General features: G+C 54.2%; 1 protein-coding gene across 1 annotated transcript in view; it reads right to left on the bottom strand.

The window, feature by feature from the left end:
• Nucleotides 1-6,585: 6,585 nt before the first annotated feature.
• Nucleotides 6,586-20,101, bottom strand: part of WNT5B (Wnt family member 5B) — a 90,025-nt gene continuing 76,509 nt past the window's right edge. The window contains exons 2-5 of the mRNA XM_057556379.1: nt 18,813-18,965; nt 17,506-17,753; nt 12,733-13,025; nt 6,586-7,975 (exon numbers count right to left, since the gene is read on the bottom strand). Coding sequence (XP_057412362.1) covers nt 7,517-7,975; nt 12,733-13,025; nt 17,506-17,753; nt 18,813-18,898 — 1,086 coding nt within the window. The 5' untranslated portion in view covers nt 18,899-18,965 and the 3' untranslated portion in view covers nt 6,586-7,516. The remainder of the gene's footprint in view (nt 7,976-12,732; nt 13,026-17,505; nt 17,754-18,812; nt 18,966-20,101) is intronic.

Below are 20,101 nucleotides of genomic sequence, written 5' to 3'. Positions count from 1 at the left end.
CCAGACGATTCCACTCTTGTCCTCTGCGCTCAGATCTACAACCTTCCCACGGTCATCCCTGCGGCTCAGGCCTCTCCCACCAAGAGGCCATCTTATCGCTCCTGCCGGGGGCCTCCTCCAAGGGCCGCTGTCTCGCCTCATCTGACCGCTGAAGTCCTTCTTCTGTGTTAGTTACATCACCAGAACAAATTAAAAATTTCAGAGAATCAAAAACAAAAAACCCAAAAACGAAACAACAACTGTCTTGTGTAAAACGAACCCACTGTGAGGCAGCTCTGTAATTCACACGTAGGGTGAGTGACCTAGTCAGTTCCGCTGTCCTGGGCACACAGCAAGCGCCAAGCTCAGCACCCACCATCCGTCTTTGCTTCAACATGTCTTTCGACACCCTCTCTTCCCTTTGTGCAGATTCTCTGTGTCCTCAGCTCTGCACACCGTGTCCTCTTCCCTTAGATTCAGGATAGCCACGTTCCCTCGGCCATGTGCCTCTATCAGAAGAAATTTCCCTACTCACCCTTCTCATTCAAAATTCATGGTAGCGGGACCTCCCTGGTGATCCAGTGGGTAAGACTCTGTGCTCCCAATGCAGGGGGTCCGGGTTCGATCTCTGGTCGGGGAACTAGATCCTGCATGCATGCTGCAACCAAGAGTCCACATGCTGAAACTATGAGCCCTCGTGCCGCAACTGAGACCCGGCGCGGCCAAAATAAAAATAAATAAATAAAATATGCATATATATTAAAAAATTCATGGTGGCAAGATGGGGAAGATTACTGTACACGCCTGAGGCTCAGAAGGAAACGGGCACCTCTTACTTCAGGTGACTACATCCTGTGATCACCCAGAAATCCACTGAGGAACCGGAAGGGCCTCTGGAGTTGTTCGGCATCAATTAGCAGCTGTGTGAGTCAGAGGATGTTACTTGACCTCTCTGAGTTATAGTCTTCCCATCTGTAACATGTGGATAATAACACAGACCTTGCAGAGGTACTGAGAGAATTATACATAATATATGCAAAGCAGCTGGTACAGTCAGCCAGCCCTCTGAGTGGTAGCTATAGTTACTCCCCACCTCTGTAACGATGACCTTCAAGCAAGCAGAGTATTCGGCTGCCTGGAAACTACTTAGGGGCAGGGATCAGCTCCCAGCCCGAGCTCCACTGCTGTCACGGATGTCTTGGTGGCCCATCCCAGCCGGACTAGGCACTCCCCTCATCTTCCTTGCACACTCAATCTTTAAAAAATTAGTAAAATATGGGAATTCCCTGGTGGTCCAGTGGTTAGGACTCTGAGTTCTCACTGCCGAGGGCCCGGGTTCGATCCCTGGTTGGGGAACTAAGATCCCACAGGCCATGCGGCGTGGCCAAAAAAAAAATTAGTAAAATTACACTGACCTAATTCTTCCCAAATTCGTCCAAACGAAACATCTGATACTCAGCCGTGCTGCTGTCCAGAGTCTGTTTCTGGCATCAACCTGCAAAGACCCCACGCCCAGCTTTTGAGCTAAGGCGTGAGCCACAGACGCTGGGCTGGAGCTGGGGAAACAGCGACACCGTGCGGCCAGGCGGAAGGGGAGCCCAGCACAGAGTGGGAGAGGAGCGGCCCCGACAGTCAGGAAATAGAAAGAGGAGGGAACACAGCACCTTACACGTGCGAGTGGACCCACTTCCTACTCAATGCTCCTCCCGTCCCCAGCCTAAGACTAGAAGGCAGGGCAGTGCACGCTCTCAGATCAGAAGGGACAAAAGCAGGCTGCCCTCAGGGCATTTGTATAGTTTCCAGTGTTTGCTGCCTTTGCTCCCGGGAGCCGTGGCAGATTTACAGAAACATCGGGCCATCTTTGTCCCTCTCAGATATTTCTTTTTTGGTGAGGACTCGGACCTTGCAGGACTGAGGAAAGTGTGCAGGAAGCAGTTGGTGCTGTAGAGTTACTACTGTCAAAGAGAAGTATCTTTATTTTTTGTTCTTTGTTTCTTTTTCTTTAAAAATATTTTTTGTCTTCTTTTTCAAAGGGAAGTATCTTTATAATTGTTTTTTGGGGGTGGGGGGTTTGGCCACAAGGCATGCAGGATCTGATCCCCAACCAGGGCTCGAACCCTTGTCCCCTACATTGGCAGGCAGATTCTTAACCACTGTGCCACCAGGGAAGCCCTCAGATCAATTTCTGTCACTTGGAACTTTGAGAGAACAAACTACACTGTTTCCTCATCTGCTGAGTGAGAATCATCGTTCCTCCAGCAATTATGTATAGAACCGTCTCTCTGCAAGGCACTATTTGAGATTCCGGGAGACAGAGCTGGGAACACAAGAGATTTTTTAAAAAGTCCTTCCTTTATGAAACTTCCCTCTACTAAAAAGGTCTCTGGAAAACCAGTAAATCTAAGGGAGACGACAACGTCAAATCAGAGACTAGCCAAAGGGCTGGTTGACCCAACAGACAGAGCACAGCCCCTGGTCCTAGAAAGCATGCTAGAGGGCCGGGCCCCTTGAAACAATCACATCCCTTTTGGCTTTAAAATAAAATTGGTTTAAAGTATGCAGCTTTCTTTTTTATATATTTTTAAAAAGTATTTATTTATTTAGGCTGCATCGGGTCTTCATTGCAGCACACGGGATCTTTCTTTTAGTTGCAACACACAGGCTTCTTAGTTGCAGCATGCGGGCTCTTAGTTGTGGCATGTGGGATCTAGTTCCCTGACCAGGGATCGAACCTGGGCCCCGTGCTTTGGGAGAGCAGAGTCTTATCCACTGTGCCACCAGGGAAGTCCCTAAAGGGTACAACTTTCTATAGTGTCTTTTCTTGTACATCTTGGAGCAGCTGCTGCGGCCCCTTCTGATGGTTTGCTGACAGGGCCCACACTCGGGCCAGCTCTGTCTGTACTGCGGTTTCCTACTTGCTTTGGGCGTGGAAGCTTTAAGGCTATTTCCAGTTATCCTGGGGAGCAGTAGAAATACACCTAAGTGACAAGTTAAATTTGCAGGTCATTTAAAAACGTAATTTCAGCCACCTCTTCTCCCACTCCGTTATTTATGAAAACTACTCAGGAAGCCCAAGTTAACTGATTTGGTTCTATCTTCTGTTGCCGCCTCGGGCAGAGCCGCAAATGGACAGAGCTGCAAATGGACAGAGCAAAGAGCAAAGGGCAGGCGGCAGGGGAGAAAGCAGAGTGTGGACAATCTACGTGAAAATCAACCGTGTGAAGGCTCTTCCATGCACCGAACATCTGACCCTCAAACCTGGGCCAAACCTTCTCACTTAGGGGCAAATTACCTGGCATTCTATGTAAAATCAGGAATTAAAGCACCTTTCCGTATTGTTTGGGTATAACTACAGTGCAGATTCTTACATAACAAAGGACTCACAATAATACTTAGCAACCACGGCTAGGGGGGCCCTTCTCAGCCCCCCAGCCTTCTTCCAGAGACGTGAAGCTTGTCCTCCCAACCAGAGGGCAGGGGTTTCCAATAAAGACAGACAATCCATGTTCTGCAGCGTCTCAGCCAGAAGTGGTGACAGTTACTTTTATTTATTTTTTTTACATATTCCATGTCTCCAGTGCCTCTCTAACTCCCCTCCAAATTTAATGAAAGCGTTCATTCCTGTGTACATGGTGGGCATGGGCGTGTACAAGCGCACGCACACGCACACATACCCCTTGCACGTGCATGCACACACTGAGGTCCCAAAATACATGTGACCAGGGTCAGTGGGGTCTGGCAATGCGTCAGAGCCTGTTTTAAGATGGAAATGAGGACTTTTCCCACCTTCTTGGGACAGTGCGGCTCTCCTCCCAAGAAATGGGCTTCTTTCTTGATAAATCACTGGAGCTGTAAGATCACTGTCTCGTGGAGCAATTTCAACCACAGATGTCTTGCTATGGGCCCAGAGCTCCAGGGATAACAAAGCTTAAATAAAATAATATATATATATATATTTTTTTTTTGGCCGCGCAGCATGTGAGATCCTAGTTCCCCGACCAGGGATTGAACCCATGCCCGCTGCAGTGGAAGTGCAGAGTCCTAACCACTGGACCACCAGGGAAGTCCCTAAAATAATAATGATTTAAGGGAAGAAGCAGGGCAGAATTTCAGAGGAAATAACCAACTTGGGGATTTAATACAAGTAGCAAGTTTTGTTTCTCAGCTCAAAGGATGGAGCGTGGGTGACAACGAAATGCATTCTCCAAACTAGGACTTCGAATTCTGTTCCTGAGACTCTGGTCACAAAGCCTTCGTGAGTGGAGGCCTGGCCTCATCTTGACCCCAGCTGTGGCTGTCTTCCCACCCTCCCACCTACTTTAATTGGAGGCAGTCAGGCATGCCTTTCTCCGAATTTCATCTTGAAGACAAGGTGAATGCCTGCAGACAGAGCTAAGTAAATAACACCTTATTATATTCATAGTGGATCTGTAGGCTTCCCCCCAGTCCCGGGTGGAACATCCCAGGGCAGATCGGCTCTGCTCTGTGCCAGCATCTTTCCCCTCTCATCAAAAAGGCTCTCTGGGGAATTCCCTGGCGGTCCAGTGGTTAGGACTCGGTGCTTTCACTGCCAGGACCCAGGTTCAAGCCCTGGTCAGGGAACTAAGATCCCACAAGCTGCGTGGCACAGCCAAAAAAAGAAAAAAAAGAAAGGCTCCCCGGGATGGCTGCTTGGTCCAGGCATTTCATTAATTCAATTAGGCTACATGTTAATACATTTCAGGTGCCAGGGAATTCTGCACAGTGTTGCCAAGAGCACCAGGTTGGGAATTAGGGCCCAGCTGCCTGTCTCCCTGTGGGTCCTGGGCTAGCTCTCAATGACTGTAGGTCCAGTAGAGTCTCTGGACCACCAGCGCAGGGTTCCCTCAGGTCCTTGATGAGGGTGTGGACAGCGGTCCTAGCTCCACCCCAGACCAAGTGAATAAAAATTTCTGGCGTTGCAGGTCTAGGACTCTGCATTTTCACAGCACACTAAGGTTTAGGACCTGCTCATGATTTGGAGGTCCTTATCTGGACACACAGGAGCTGGGGGTCTGACTGCCACACTCTCTGCTCAAACAGTCTACGGTTCTGAGCAGAAGCTTTTTTTTTTTTTTTTTTTTGCTTCACCGCACAAGCTCGTGGGATCTTAGTTCCCCGACCAGAGATCGAACCCTGGCCCCTGGCAGTGGAAGTGTGGGATCCTAACCACTGGACCGCTGGGGAAGTGCCCAGAAGCTCAGTTTTCTAGGGCGGTCTCCATATTCTCCACCCACTTCCCACCGCCTCACCGGCCGCGTCACAGGCAGCTGCCAATTCACCAGGATCCCACAAGCGTGTGACAATAACTCTAACTTCATCCCAACCCATTTTGAACATTAAATAATCCTGAGACCTGGTTGTCAGCGGCTGCAACAATCACATGGGTGTCTGAACATACAACCTTCTCCCCAGTTGGAAGGAAAACATTGACTATTCGCCCATTCCCTTGCCAGGACTCTGCAGGAATAATCTCGGCATGACAGGGGTGACCCATCTCCCTTTGTGAACACGGGGCCACTTTTTGGGATTGTGGGCAAGTCACTCCCAACTAACTTTCTGAAGTGTCTGAGGATGAACTGGGTCTCAACTCTTAAACACTTTGAGCACCTGATACAAGGTAACTCTCGGGGTCTGTGGACCAGTGATGTAGGCAAGGGCAATGAAGCCAGACAGTGTTTCAAAACCCTGACCGTCACGGTTGATTTGGGTGACTGGTTGGTTTATTTGGTTAAATGCCAGCGATTGAAGCCAAGGACGTGCTTTTTATCTTTTGTGGGCCAGTTGGTTTAAACACTTTCTCTCATGGACCATTCCTCTTGAAAATGTTGACCAATCTGGGTAACCGTGCGAGGAAGAGTTACAGGGAACACAGCCCCACGTCGGACGTTCCTCGGTGTTGGGTCAGGAGGTTCTTCTTTAGGTACTAAAGACACAGCAGGATATGGGACCGTGGATACCCTCAGGCAGAATCTCTTTTACACTGTTCTGCAGCATCATTTGCTCATTATAACCAAGTTAATTCTGTAATCCCATCACTTCCCCGGAAACAAATTTTTCTAACATAAAACTGGTGTCTTTTGTGGTTCCTGGCTCGCTGGACAGCCTGTCTCAGTGTCTCTCCCAGAAACTCCCGCCTTTTCTAGGGTGCCTGAGCTCTGCCTTATTCTCTCCTGTCCCAGATACTCCAAAACTGAAGTTCTGGCCCCCAAACCGGACATGGCAACTCGGAGAAGCCAGCAGAGGGCATCCCCAATGCCCGTGGTCACCAAGAGCCCAGGAGGACTGGTGCGAGGTAAAATGGGGAAGATGGGGAGGAGGAGGTAAATGTGAGGTCTGACCCTAACTCTCTGAATTCTGTTCAGAGCAGTGATATTAACGGCCATCATTTAACTCTGTGCTGCCCTTGGGGAGAAGGTGTGCACGCACGCATCACCTTATGAATTCTCACGATGTCCCCCTGCCCCTGTAACACCAGACTAGGGCTCTGAAACGTCTCCATTCTCTTGCCCTCTTCCGTGCGTGCACCGTGTAACAGGGTTCCAAGGATCAGATCGAAAATAAAAGGACCCATGAAACATAACCATGTGTCCCAGTAAGGAAAGAGAAAGTTCAGTGGAGGGTGTTTAATGTCAGAGGGAAACTACATCTGGGGCACAGGAGAAGAGCCCGCAACAGGCCGGCCGAGCAGGGCCGCGCCTGCCCCAGCTTCCCGCAGCAGGGCGGGCCGGCAGCAGCCTCAGAGCGTCCGCTTCCTGCGCGGGGGCACAGTGCCATCCGCCCTCGCCAGTCGCCACCTGGCTTTCTGCAGCTCGGGCACAGAGAGGCCATGTCCCTCCTGACACGTCAGGTCAAACGACCCCTCCTCCCTCCTGGTGCAGGAGCCAGCGAATCGCGGAGGAAAAGCAGTTCTCGCTGGAAAGGCAGGACCCGGAGTCTGGGGAGGAGTTGTCCCCCCTGTGGTCCCCAGAGACGGCGTGGGGCCGGTCCTCTTTCCTGTAACTGTGGATTCTGCAAGTACGCACACGGACAAAAGTGCAAGGAGGCACTGGGCCTCTCATGGAACCGGTTGGTGTGCTGGACGAGACCCAGAAGATGCCAGGCGTGAGGCTGGGTTCCCGCCACTCCACGGGGCCGCCCGGCCCAGAGGCCAGGGTCGCAGGGCAGTCACCCACCCAGCAAAGACTCCAGACATCATCAAGTTCCCCCTCCAAGCACCACCTCTGTCCTCAAGGCCGCGGTGGGTAGACAGGGAACTGTCCCAAGTCGCTACCTCTTGAGAGGCCCCACCAGAGGCGGGGACAGAGTCCTTTTCCCACCCACTGGGAGCAGAGAACCAGCAAAATCCAATCCTCCAAGATTTCCAGCGTCTCTTAAATAGGCTTTTCCTTTCCGTTTTCTTCCTTCAGTTATTTACCATCCATCCTTTTCTTTATACAAATATAAAATAGATTTATATAGATTTATATCCTATAGACTCTGTGCGGCAGCGCGGAAGAGCACTGGCGAGCGGTCCTGGCTACTTGCAGACGAACTGGTCCACGACCTGCGTGCACTTCTTGCAGCGGACGAAGCAGCACCAGTGGAACTTGCAGTGGCAGCGCTCGGTCTGCACGCTCTTGAACTGGTCGTAGCCGCGGCCGCAGCACATGAGCGCGCAGCCGTCCAGGCCCTCGGACGTCTTGTTGCACAGGCGGCCCTGCGTGCCCAGCGAGCCCGTGCTCTGGTCGCGCAGGCAGTAGTCCGGGCTGGGGTCCACGTAGACCAGGTCCTCGGGGGTGGGCTGCTTGAAGCGGCTGTTGACCAGCTCCAGCTTGCCCCGGCGGGTGATGCGCATGGCAGCTGCGCTGTCGTACTTCTCCTTCAGCTGGTCCCCCACCTTGCGGAACTCCGCCAGCTGCAGCCAGCAGGTCTTGAGGCTGCAGGACCCCGAGACGCCGTGGCATTTGCAGGCCACGTCTGCCGTCTTATACACAGCCTGCGGGGAGAGGGGGAGGAGAGAGAAGGGGATGAGAAGGAGCATCCCTGACGGAAGACGCCCGGAGGCTGGCGAGGGCGAGCGCAAGCGCAGGAGAGGGCCGGCGCGGTGCGAGTGCGGAGGGGCGGTTTTCCAGCCGTGTCCAAGGGTCTTTCCAGGTTGAAAGTGGATAAAAGGAACAGCACATAGAAAACTTCTGGGGAGGTGACGGCCATGTCTGAGTCACTAGCAGGATGGCACACTTGCCCTTTTTGTTACCCATTTATTGTCACTTGAAATTTGTCACAAGAAATGCGTCATCGTTACCAGCAGGAAAAAAAAAAAAAAAAAAGGCTATTTCTATCTTGATCAAAGTCTCAAACAAATAAAAACCAACCACATGAGTCTAGATTTTACACGATATGGAGCCCAGTCCAGAGAAAAGAATCGGCCATACCGGGAGCCTGTAACAGAGACCGCTGGCACGGCCCTGGCTGGCCGAAAGCTACCCCCAATCCTGTCAAGTCCCCTAAGAATTAAACGGTCCCTTCTTCTGTGTTAACAGTTGGTCACTAGCTCCACAGAGCCATCGGAGCCTCACCATAAACCACAGCACATTTGTGACAAGACACCCCCTGGGAGTGGCTGTGAGGCAGGGGAGGGGCAGGCCCTCTGCGATGGGAGAGCAGACCGGTGGGTCCCTCTTAGGGCGGACGTCTTGGAAAACAAATCCACCCAGAAGTCACTGAACCACAAAAATGGGAGGGGACCTGAACGTGGGCTACCCCAAATCCAAATGGAAAAGCAACAGCAGACCAGAAAGCTGCTTACAAAGTGCCTTTCAGCGAAAGCATACGGATGCATTGTGTCAACTAGCCCTGGCAGCCGGCCCAGAAGTGCAGATGGCAGGATAAAGATGCAGGTCCGCCGCCCAACATTTTCTTCTGCCACAGCTATTGTCACCGACGCAGGCAGGACTCATTTGTCAAGGGTTTCTCTCGGCTTTCTTTTCAAGAGTCCCCAGATTGTGTCTTTATTCAGCACTGCGGCCGGGACCACTGCAGGTGCAAGAGGGAGCTTCAGCTGCATCAGCTCACATTACTCCTGTCCAAACTCTTCCTGATTTTTTTCTGGTACAGAACTATTCCCACTATTTTAGGGTGGAGAAACTGTCGCTCTACATGAGGCTCGATAAGCTGTGCAAGGGCCATCCAGGAAGGATTGCTCACCAAACTTGGGGCTTAAAAAAGGATTAGGGTGGAGAAGTCAGGCAGCCCCCTCCCCAAGGTTAAAGGCACCAGCACTTGGCTGGCAGCTCCAGGCCAAAGGCAGAAAGGAACTGACACCCCATTCCGACAGGGACTTCAAAGACGGGGCCCGCAATCGTCCTCTGGCGCAAATCCCCCGGGTCTGAGCTGGAGCCTGACATTCCTTGGAAATGGTCCTCGGTTTAGAGAGGGATGTCAGGCAGCTGGCGCTGTTAGAAGAAGGAGGAAACATTAAGGGCCTAAAACTGTGTACCCGACACTGAGTGACTGGGGGTGAGGGGCGGATAAGCATCTCCAACGGGGAGCAAACACTTCAGGAGATTTGGGAGGGACAGGAATTTTAGTAAAACAAATCCGGAAGGGAGAGCGTCACTGACCCTCACTATTTAGATGTCCATTCTACCTTCTTCTAGGAAGAAAGACACCATAGAGACGGGACTGTTTGTATTTTAAATATTTTACTGTTGCTAATATATAGACGCTCCTCTTGCAAGAGAAGGAGGTTGGTAATTTTGGCTCTTGCTGCAAACTGAAAAAGCAAGAGAATGTTTTAAAATTTTTCTTAGGTCTACATCTCGCCCCCTGGCAGAGCCCCTGGCCCCTCTTCCGCATCTAACGGTGTGACGGAGCTTGGTCACTGGCAGAAATGTCACAAGGACGAGGCAGCTTTCATCTGGAAAATGCTCAGAGGCCCTTGAGTGACAAGGCAGTATCAACCCACCGCCCCTGGCTGCAGTATTGTAAAACAAGGTCATTAGAGGCTCTCAAAGGCCAAGAGAAATTTCTTGCAAAGTATGCCCAAGATTTACTCTGTGGTCAAGATGTCAGATCCTAGATATCCTACCCTTTAAAAAGATCTGGTTGTAAAATACCGGTCCAGGGCATTTTCAATCCTGGCCACCGCTTAGTCCTTCCTGAGGAAGGTTCTGTGTAGGTGTGAGGAGGTGGGAGGTGATTGATGGCGAGGCCTGCTCCTTGGAGGGGGGATAAGACGTAGAGAGGGACAGAGATTCCCCACCTGGAGCAGATGGAGGCCGGGGAGAGATAAAGGGCTGTGCAGAGGTGAGGAGACTGCAGGGAGGAGACAGAGGAAGCCGGGGAGGGGGTAGGACAGGCTGATGGAAGGCGCAGCCGAGATAAGGGCTGGAAAAAGCAAACAAACAATTAAGGGTGAAGAAATGAGGAGCCAGCAGAAGTGGGGCCCGGATGAGGATGAGCGCCTGGTCACCTCCGCATCTGCCCCGGGGCGCCAAGCGCGGCTCTGAGCAGAGACAGGAAAGCCTTCCTGAATTTGACCTCTTGCTAGGAGGCCACGGGGAATTTTCCCTGCACTGTCACGTGCACACCGCCCCCGCCCCCAACCAAGAGCACAGCAGAGGTCCCAGGGCACCCCGGTCCTCGGGAGCTGGAGGAAGGAAAGTCTAACACCTCAGCCAAGTCCGCAAGGCTCCACTGCGCCTCAGATGCAGAGACGGCCGGCCACGGGGGATGGGAAAGATTGTGGGAGTACGTGGTATTTGAAGTGGGATCTCGAAAAATAGGTAGAATTTGGGTGTTCAGGAGATAAAGTGAAGACCTTAACCTTTTTTTTTTAATCAGTCTTTCACGGTTAGACTCCCAAAGGCTGGCAAACAGGAAGTCGTGGGAGACTGAGGCAGCTCCACAGATGCCCTCAGAGCAGAAGAGTTCTGGTCTCTCCACCCGGATTTATAGCACAATAGCCACGGATCAGAGCGACGGCCCGAACTCCTGACACGCCATAGCTGAACACCCATATCTGGCTAAACAAAACTAGCCTCTGGACGTGGGCTCTGCAAGGAAGATGCTGGGCAATGACCAATTCTAATTCTGACTTGATGTCACGCTAGTGATGGTGCTAGGTTTACACACGGGTACCATGTTCTACCAGCACCACAGGATGCTAAGTCATAGAAAAGGCATTTCCAATCCCCTTTGTTTGATATGTGCTCCTATGAAACGAGTTAATTTTTTAAAAAATTAATATATTAACACTTTTTAGAAGTATATCCATATCCTGTTACTGAATCACCAATGAACCAACATTAAATTTCTGAATTTATTTCTCCTCCAGAAACTGCTGCGCCTGTTTTTTCGTTAGATCATCTTTGGCTTCACTAAGTACCTTGCTGGGCCCTGAGCCCGGGCTTGACACAGACCTGAGTGTGGACAGCTCTCCCAGAGAGAGGTCTGTGTAGTCTCCTGAGAGGTCCGTGGCCCCGGCCCTTCGCCAGGACGGCCTCCTGCCACCCAGCACTCGGGCCTCAGACCTCTCTCCAGGGAGATCTGGACACACATCCACAGTGGACGCCTGAAGAGTGGAAGACAGAGCTTCTGGCTGAGAGAGGCCTCCAGTCGGTAGCAGAGGCAGACCCCGTCGGGGCAGACCCTGCTCAGGAGAGAGGAGCAGGCCGTGTGCTGAGACATGGGGGCTTCCTGAGCAGGTGCTGGCAGATGACGCCCGAGCTCTCCAGCACCCGTGCAGGAAGCCCAGAGCCCTGGCCCAGGTGTGCTCTGCACAAACAATAAACCCAGCTCTCCCCAAACCTATTTTAGTCTCCACTGAAATTGAGGCTCAGAAGACCCTCGCCTCTTACATGAAATTGATGAGACTGGGCCTTCAAAGGATGGTTGCCTTCCACACTTCCACTTAGGTTAAAGCACCCAAGTGTGTTTGCCATCAGTACTGAAGTGTGCTTTTGGACTGGGTCTCGGGATATGCATGATGGCAGCCCTGAAAAGTCAGCTCTGCTTTACCTGAGCCTCTAACAAACCATAAACCCTAGACGAGGTCTGATGGCTGAAACTTCCAATCATCCTAGCTGTTCAAATGACACAGGAGGGGCAGCGAAGACAAGAGGTGTCTGGGATTCTGATGATGAGACTGCACCTAAGTCCTACAGGCACGGATGTCCTGTGGAGAAAGAGATAAGCCTAAAAGAGTGACAACTGCGTGTGTCTCGTGGGAAATGGAGCCTTTGGAAATCAAGGATGAGTTCCACAGTGTGGGAATCTAGGTCAGCATCCTAAGAATCTCTGTGGTCAGACTCACCCCCCTTCTTGGACCAGCCACCATCACGCAGCAGAGCCCAGGAACAGCCGATGGTCTAGGTGTGTGCGTGGGCGGGGCCCTCTTTCCAGGTGTGTGTGTGGGGGGGGCCCCCTGTCTAGGTGTGTGTGGGGCGGGGCCGCCTGTCCAGGTGTTTGTGGGGCAGGGCCCCCTGTCCAGGTGTGTGTGTGGGGCGGGGCCCTCTGTCCAGGTGTGTGTGTGGGGGGGCCCCCTGTCTAGGTGTGTGTGGGGTGGGGCCCCCTGTCCAGGTGTTTGTGGGGCGGGGCCCCCTGTCCAGGTGTGTGTGTGGGCGGGGCCCTCTGTCCGGGTGTGTGTGTGGGCGGGGCCCCCTGTCCAGCTGTGTGTGTGGGAGGGGCCCCCTGTCCAGCTGTGTGTGTGGGCGGGGCCCGCAGTCCAGGTGCACGTGGGGCGGGGTCGCTTACCCTCCGGCCGGCCTCGTTGTTCTGCAGGTTCATGAGCACGCGGCCCTGCTCCTCCGAGCCCTTGGCGAAGTTCTTCTCGCGCTCGCGGGCGTCCACGAACTCCTTGGCGAAGCGGTAGCCGTAGTCGACGTTGTCGCCGCAGCCGCCCCACAGCCAGTCCCGGGGCAGGTCCTTGGGCCGCGCGGCCCGGCTGCAGCCGCACGTGGAAAGCTCCCCCTCGCGGCAGGCGCGGCTGATGGCGTTGACCACCCCGGCCGCGCTCACGGCGTAGGTGAAGGCCGTCTCCCGGCTGCCTGCGGGTGGACGGGAGCCGGGTGAGGCCCCTGCCCCCTGCCGCCCCGCCAGCCTGCACGCCGGGAGGGGGCACCTCTCCCTGCCGAGGCCCCCGGGGTTAGAAAGCGCCCTGGACCAGGAACCAAAGTTGACTCGTCTGCCTGTGAGTCCCTTCAGCCCCGGCCTGCACCTCGTCCCTTCCGGAGAGGTTTCCCCGGCTGTGCCTTCCTAGGAGGCCGGCCTGAGCGGACAGGAGGGGGGCCTGGAGGCATTGGTGGACCAGGTGGGACGGCCGGAACGAGACCGGGCACGAATCATGGGACCCACAGTGCAGCTCTATCCTGGCAAACACCGCTCCCTCACAGGCCTGTTTCTCACCCTCCACGAGTCACACATCTGTCTTTTTACGCCTGCATTATCTAGCTGGACAGCGGCCGAGACCAGGAGTAGAAATGAACTAGGATGACAACATCCAGAACCGTCTGAGCCGTTTCCCTCTGTCCCCCGAGGTCCACACTGCCGCCCAACCCGATGGTACTGGGGCACTACCTCCACGGACACTCAGCACGGTCTTTCTAAATATCCAGATCATTTCCTGTAAAAAATCCAAACCGTGTACTTTATTGCTATAGTGAACCGCTTAAGAACCCATATGATGGATGTTCTACTTCAATAAAAACGTTGATAAAAAATAACACTCAGCCACCAGGGACATGCAAATCAAAATCACGAGACATCACTTCACACCCACGAGGATGGCTATAATCAAAAAGGCAACTAATGACAAGTTGATGAGGATATGGAAAAACCGGAACCCTCATGTGTTGCTGGTGGGAACGTTTTAAGGCACAGCTGCTTTGGAAAACAGTCTGGCAGCTCCTCAAAAGGTTAAATGTAGAACTACCATGTGACCCAGGAATTCCACTCCTAAGAATATATCCAAGATAAATGAAAACATATGTCCGCAGAAAAACTAGTGCGTGAATGTTCGTCGCAGCATTATTCATAATACCCAAAAAGTGGAAACAACTCATATTGTCCATCAGCGAATGAATGGGTGAACAAAAGGTGGCATTATCCACGCAATGGAATATTATTCAGCCATAAAAAGTAATGAAGTGCTGCGGACAGGCTACAACATGGTTGAACCTTGAGTTGTTATAAGTGAGCCACTTGGCATTTTGTATATGTATTGAACAGACACAAAAGGCCATGTATTGTATGATCCCGTTTATATGAAATGTCCACAATATGAAAATTCATAGAGACAGAAAGATTAGTGCTGTCTAGGGTTTGGGGAAGAGGGAGAAGAGGTGGAGAGTGATCACTTGTGGGTATGCAGTGTCTTTATAGGGCTGTGAAAATGCCCTGAGATTAGAGGGTGGTGATGGTTGCACAATCTGGTGAATATACACTGAACTGCACACTTCAAAATGCTGAATTGTACCATACGTGAATTACATTCAGTAAAGCTGCTATGAGAAATGAAAAATAATACTCGTATGGACTCAGGTATGGAGGGAGGGGAGGCGTTCTTAGCAGGGAACTGAGATTCGGTCCTGATCTCAGCGATTAAACCAGGCAGGATCTTCTGCTCCCCACGCCACCCCCTCTTCTGAGCCTCCAAGGTCAGGGGTAGCCATCCCACGATCCTGTCTTGGCAGGTGGTGAGGAAGGCAGTCTGCAGTCACTGCACCTGGCCCTACTTCTGGATGGTCTAGGCACAACACAGTGAAGTTTGCAACCAGGACAAACAGGGCAAGTCAGTTTTTCTCCAGTAACCAGGGGTCAGCTTCTGGTCAGGTGTAGAGCAGGAGAGGCCCCAGGAAAAACCAGGTGATGTGGGAAGCCACGCTCATGATTCAGCCCTCGGGACTGATGTTTGAGCCAGTGTGAACCACAGCCAGAGACAGGATCTATGGGTCTAGGGAATTAGACTATGCGAGCTCCCAGGACGGTTAAGATGGCCAAAGGGTCTTAGGGAGGAGGGCCTGGGCACCCCTTTGAAGGAGTCATGCCTGAGAAGTCTCCCTAAAACAGTTCCTCAACCCCCAACCTGGCATCCAGGGACAGGGAGGAGAGTCTGAAGCTGGGCCCGGATCTACACTCCATCCGCGGTGAGCATTGCTTTTACAACATGCCTTGGAGAATCGGGTTGGGTTCCCAAGGCCACCCACTCCATCTTTTTAAAATGACTCTAATCACCAGAATGTTCTTTCTTAGAGTAAGCTGAAAGATGCCTCCCTATAACTTCCCTCTTCTGGAGCTAATCCCTCTTCCATTTGACAGCCCTTCAGGATTTGAAAACAACGAATTTGCCTTTTATGTTTTCTCTTTCCCAGGCTACATATGTCTGATTTCTTCCACCACCGTTCTTTAGCAAACACGCTTTGCAGAGCTGAGTCACCCCTCTCAGAATTGCCTTTTAAAATAACGTTCCTGCAGCTGAGCGTAATCCTGCAGACGTCAGGGCTCTGAGGGTCCAGCCCACCATGTAGTTGGATCCCGGTCTGTCCCGGTGAATCCCCTCAGGATCTCCCGTGGTCACTCTGTCTCCTTTGGTTGGGGGCATCATTCGGGCCCTGAGTGCAGGCAGCTCTGCCTTCCTGGGGCAGCACGTGGGCCTCAGGGAAGCCTAAGGACAGACCTCGTGCTGCTCTCAGCAGCAGAGAACTGGGGGCGTCTCTATATGTGAAACAATACAGAGAGGACAAAGGCTCATAAACCAGCAGCCAGGGAGCTCCTGAGAGGTCGTGCATCTTCCCGGGACACAGAGACAGCAGGACAATATCACGTCCTCTGTTCCACTGCTGCCCAGCTACCCGTAGGAGCCTCCCACCTCCCTGGCCTCCCTGGCCTCCCTGGCCTCCAGGCGAGGGGCCTGGTGCCCTCCAGGCCGCTCTGCTGCCCTCTGGTGGTGGACTCTTGCAGTGGCTCAAAGGAAGGCGTCTCAGAAGCCACCCGCCCGACACAGGGAGAGGACTCGCCTGAGTGCCTGGGCCCAGCGGGAGGCGGGAGGACAGCTTCCCAGGCAGCATAAGCCTGCAGGGAAGCTGCAAAAGGGGATGGTGAGGATAAGGCAAACAGAGGGGTTCCATTTGTAACAGAATAGGGCAGAGACTGGTAGCATCTGCTTTCGCTGGTCACTCCACCACGCAGACCTGCACCCCACGGAGTTTCTATTCCAGACACTCCTTCTTCCCTAAAGCAAAGCCGCGCTTTTGGGCCTTCACGCAACAAAATTACATGAAAAGGATCTGGCCAACGTCAGGCATTCACTAGGTCCCAAAGAAATATTAGTTCCCTGACAGTGATTAGGGGATGCCTCTCTCTGCACCCAGGCCATCCTAGTTCCCTCACCTGAAACCCAGCAGGCAGGGAGAGTGGCTAACCAAGACCCTCACCAGGAAGAAGGGACGGACACTAAGCGCATTTGAGAAGAACTGATCAACTATGAATGAATCCCATTTGACCCCCAGGCCTATTGTTTTGGGAAAGTTGCCCAGCAGGACTGTTGCAGGAACTCATGAGCATTCCTTTCAAGGACCTTGAGTTGATGCTGAAGGAAGAAGAGAAAGCAAGGATCAAAGTGTAATTTCCCTGCACCTCACTTCTCAATGTGGGGCAGGGAGGGAGGGGAAAGGGGTCAGGAGAGGGCGGGGTCTTCGCAAAAGAGGCGCAGAATCCCTAACTCCCCTGGTCCCGGCCTGCTAGAAACCGCAGCCTCAGGGAACTCCAGAATGTTGCCTTTGGGGGGAAGCTGTTGGGGGAGAATGTGAGCCGGGACGTGGTGCTCTAACACCTTCCTTTTATGGCCCTGGGGATAAGAACCAGTAGAATAGGGCCGGATTTCTCAATTTCTTGCCAGGGAGGGGAGGACTGCATTTCAAAAGGACCTAAAACAATTAGACCCCAGATCACACCTCCATCTAAGCAATAGGGTAGCCAAAGAATCCTCGGCCAGGAGTGGGAGAGGGGACAGGACAGGAATCCAGGCAGGGGTGGCCCTCTCATCTTCCTCCTTCAGTCTGCCCCTCCCCGCCCTCACTTTCACACACATCCCCTTTCAAATGAAAAAGCCGGGACTGGATCTAGGTCGGGTTAATGACAGCCATCAACAATTTGGCCCAAAGTTTCTCTCTCTCTCAGTGTCCAAGTGGAAGAGGCGAAACTCTCCAGACACTCAGGGCTGCAATTTTCAGCTCTCTGCCCACAGCTCTAGAGGAGGCCCTGGAGCTGAGACAGGGGTCAGTCGTGGTGGGTGGGCTTCCCGATCCGCTCGAACTCAGCTTAGACCCCTGCCCCCTGCCCAGAGGGAGCGCCTCTAGGCTGCCTGCTCGGGGCCGGGCAGGAAGCAGAGGGCCAGCTGACCCCGGGGCTGGGTGCCAGCACGCCACCCGAGACCACCCCCTTGCACGCCGGTCCCCGTGGAGGCCTGGCTCCCAGGCCAGGAAGCACAGCTGCTCCAGCCCGCCCCCACCCCCCCCCCCCCCCGCTCACCTATCTGCATGACTCTCCCGAAGACGGAGGCATCGTCCACGGTGCTGCAGTTCCACCGCCGCTGCCGGAACTGGTGCTGGCACTCCCTGATGCCCGTCCTGGCCCCCTCGCCTATGTAGGCCATGTGCTCCTGGTACAGCTGGCACAGCTTCCGCTGGCCGGCGGAGAGCCCGGGGAGCTGGCTGCACACGGGCTGCGCCCCGATGATGAACATCTCAGGCCTCTGCACCGGGTTCAGAGCCAAAGACCTGCAGCAAGAGGGCCGGGAGTGAGCGCGGCCCAGGGGCAGCGGCAGGCCTCGCACCTGACCCCCTCCCAGGGGGGTTTTCCGCGGGCAGGCCCTGAGCCGGGGGCTTGGGAAGGAAAGTCACCCAAAACCGAGTTCCTGCCTTCAAAGGGAAACTGAGGCACGAACGCAGGCGACGCGTGAGATGTCGAATGCCCGAGACCACCTTGGGCGTCTGGATCCACAGTGACCAGACAGGGAGGAGCGCTCAGAGCTGGGAGGAGGCTTCAGGGGGGATGGCCGGGGTGGTCTGCAGGGTGGGCGCGCTGTGCGTGTGGCCGCTTCTCTGCAGGAGGAGCGGTGAGGCCACTGTGGCCCAAGGGCAGGATGTGTGCGGAAAGCAGTCCGTTCCTTTCAAGAGAACTCCCCTTAGGCCTCTAAAATCGAAACCAGTTTACATACATGGCCATATATTCTAGAAGTCTGCACTTCCTTCTCCGCCACACGGCCCCTGCCCCTGCCCTGTAGGGCTCTCCTGCTCATCTAGCAGATATAATAAGGTGCTAAGTCGCAGCAGAAGGCCGTGGTTTTGCCATCTGAGCAAAAATGAGAGCAGAGCACAGGCCATGCCAAACAGGGGGCGGGGGGCATGCCTGCCATTCCCCTGTCCACCCGGCAGTGACAGTAATCTTAACAACACAAAAGGAAGCCACACACGCTCCTGCAAATCCCTCATCTGGCCTTCAGACTTAGAAACCGGGAATCCTACTCTCCTTGCCCTCGCCAGCAGGAAAAAAAAAAAAAAAAATCAATATTCGTATTGATCCGATAGCAACAAAAGAGCTATTTCTAACAACCCATGGAGATGGAGGAGGTCCAGGGAAAGGGGATTTGGACAGGATCAGAGGAAAAAGCCAAATGAACTAATCCTTCCTCCTCAGGGAACCTTTACATAGCTCTGGGGGCTCGAGAGAGAAAGAGCGGTCCCCATTCTCCTGGGGTTGCTGAAAAGGGAATGGCCCCTTCTCCCCTCTTCTATGGCCCAGGGGGCCAGGCTGGGAGGGCTTCAGCCGGCACTCACCACCAGGAGCTGGCCGCGGCCCGAAGCGGGGCCCAGCAGGCGAATAGCGCAGCAGCAGCAGCGAGCAGGGCAGGCGGGCTGGGCATGGTCCGCCTGCGCCCCCCCAGGGCCCGGGGAAGACCCCGGGGACCGACGGCTTCCGAGACGGGCTCCCTGGAGAGAAGAGACCAAAGGGAGCAGTCAGTGTGCGACGCAGACCAGGGGGACCAGGAGGGCCTGCTTCCCGGGGAAGGTCCATCTCTCCCCAGCCTCCCGTCCCACCCTCCCCTTCTCACCCTGGGGGTCGCTCCAGCCTGGGGAGCCCTGCTCGGGACCCGCTGCTTAAGGAAACAGGGGACTGAGAGACCAGGAAAGGGAGGAAAGCAAGGCATTTGCAGAGCAGGGCCGCTCCGGGCGGCATTTAGGGAGATGCTTTGGCTGCCGCTATGCACACCTGCCCTCCTTCCAGAACGTCCAAAGAGACAGGACCATCCCACCGGCTCCTCCCCGGGACGCATCCGTTGCGTGGAGCTAAAAACACCTGGCGAGTTGGTTGCCGACAGCCAAACAGGAGCCTCCGCTCTCCATCCGCACCCTTCTCCCGCTAAACGCGTTTTCCAAATCCCAGCCCGAGTCCGCCAGGACAGACAGTAGGCGAAGGGAGGGACTTTTCACTTTCTCGAGCCAGCTCCTCTGGGAAATGTAAAAGCTGCCCCCAGGCTGTGCCGGCGGTGTCCCCTCGGTGGCCCATGCCTCCTCTGTGCCCTCCAGGAGGGATGGGTTTGCCACCCTCGCATCAGACTGCCTGTTCCCAGAGAACAGCTCTCCCAGAGCCCCTGGAGACAGACGGACCCTGGAGCAAGCCTCTGGCAACGCAACCCCACCTCCTCTCCTCCCTGAGCCCCCATCCAGGGCGTGACCACACCCCCAGGGCCCCTCAGCACCCCACCTCAACGAAACACCCGCTCCCACACTCCGAGACCACCCTCATCTCACCGAGCAGCACAGGGCCTCCTGGCTTTCCGGGAGGGGCTCTGGGTCATCAGCCTTGGAGATATCTCTGTCCTGGGGCCACCAGGAGAGGAAGGTGGCCGAGCAGGGCCCGGGGGAGCTGGGGCACAGCTGTCCCCACCCCCTCCGGGCTTTTCTTCGGGAGGTCTCCGTCGGGGCGGGGGCACCCGCGGGCAGGTGTGTCGGGCTGGTGGGGGGCAGATCAAAGCCCCTTTGTCATGCAGAGCCGGCTCGGAAATGATCCGGCCTGGCGGCCGCCGGCAGCTCCCCACACCCTGCTTTCCTAACAGACCTCGCCT

The sequence above is a fragment of the Balaenoptera acutorostrata genome, chromosome 11 (assembly GCF_949987535.1).
Source record: "Balaenoptera acutorostrata chromosome 11, mBalAcu1.1, whole genome shotgun sequence".
Lineage (NCBI taxonomy): Eukaryota > Metazoa > Chordata > Mammalia > Artiodactyla > Balaenopteridae > Balaenoptera > Balaenoptera acutorostrata.
This window is presented reverse-complemented; position numbering and strand designations above follow the sequence as displayed.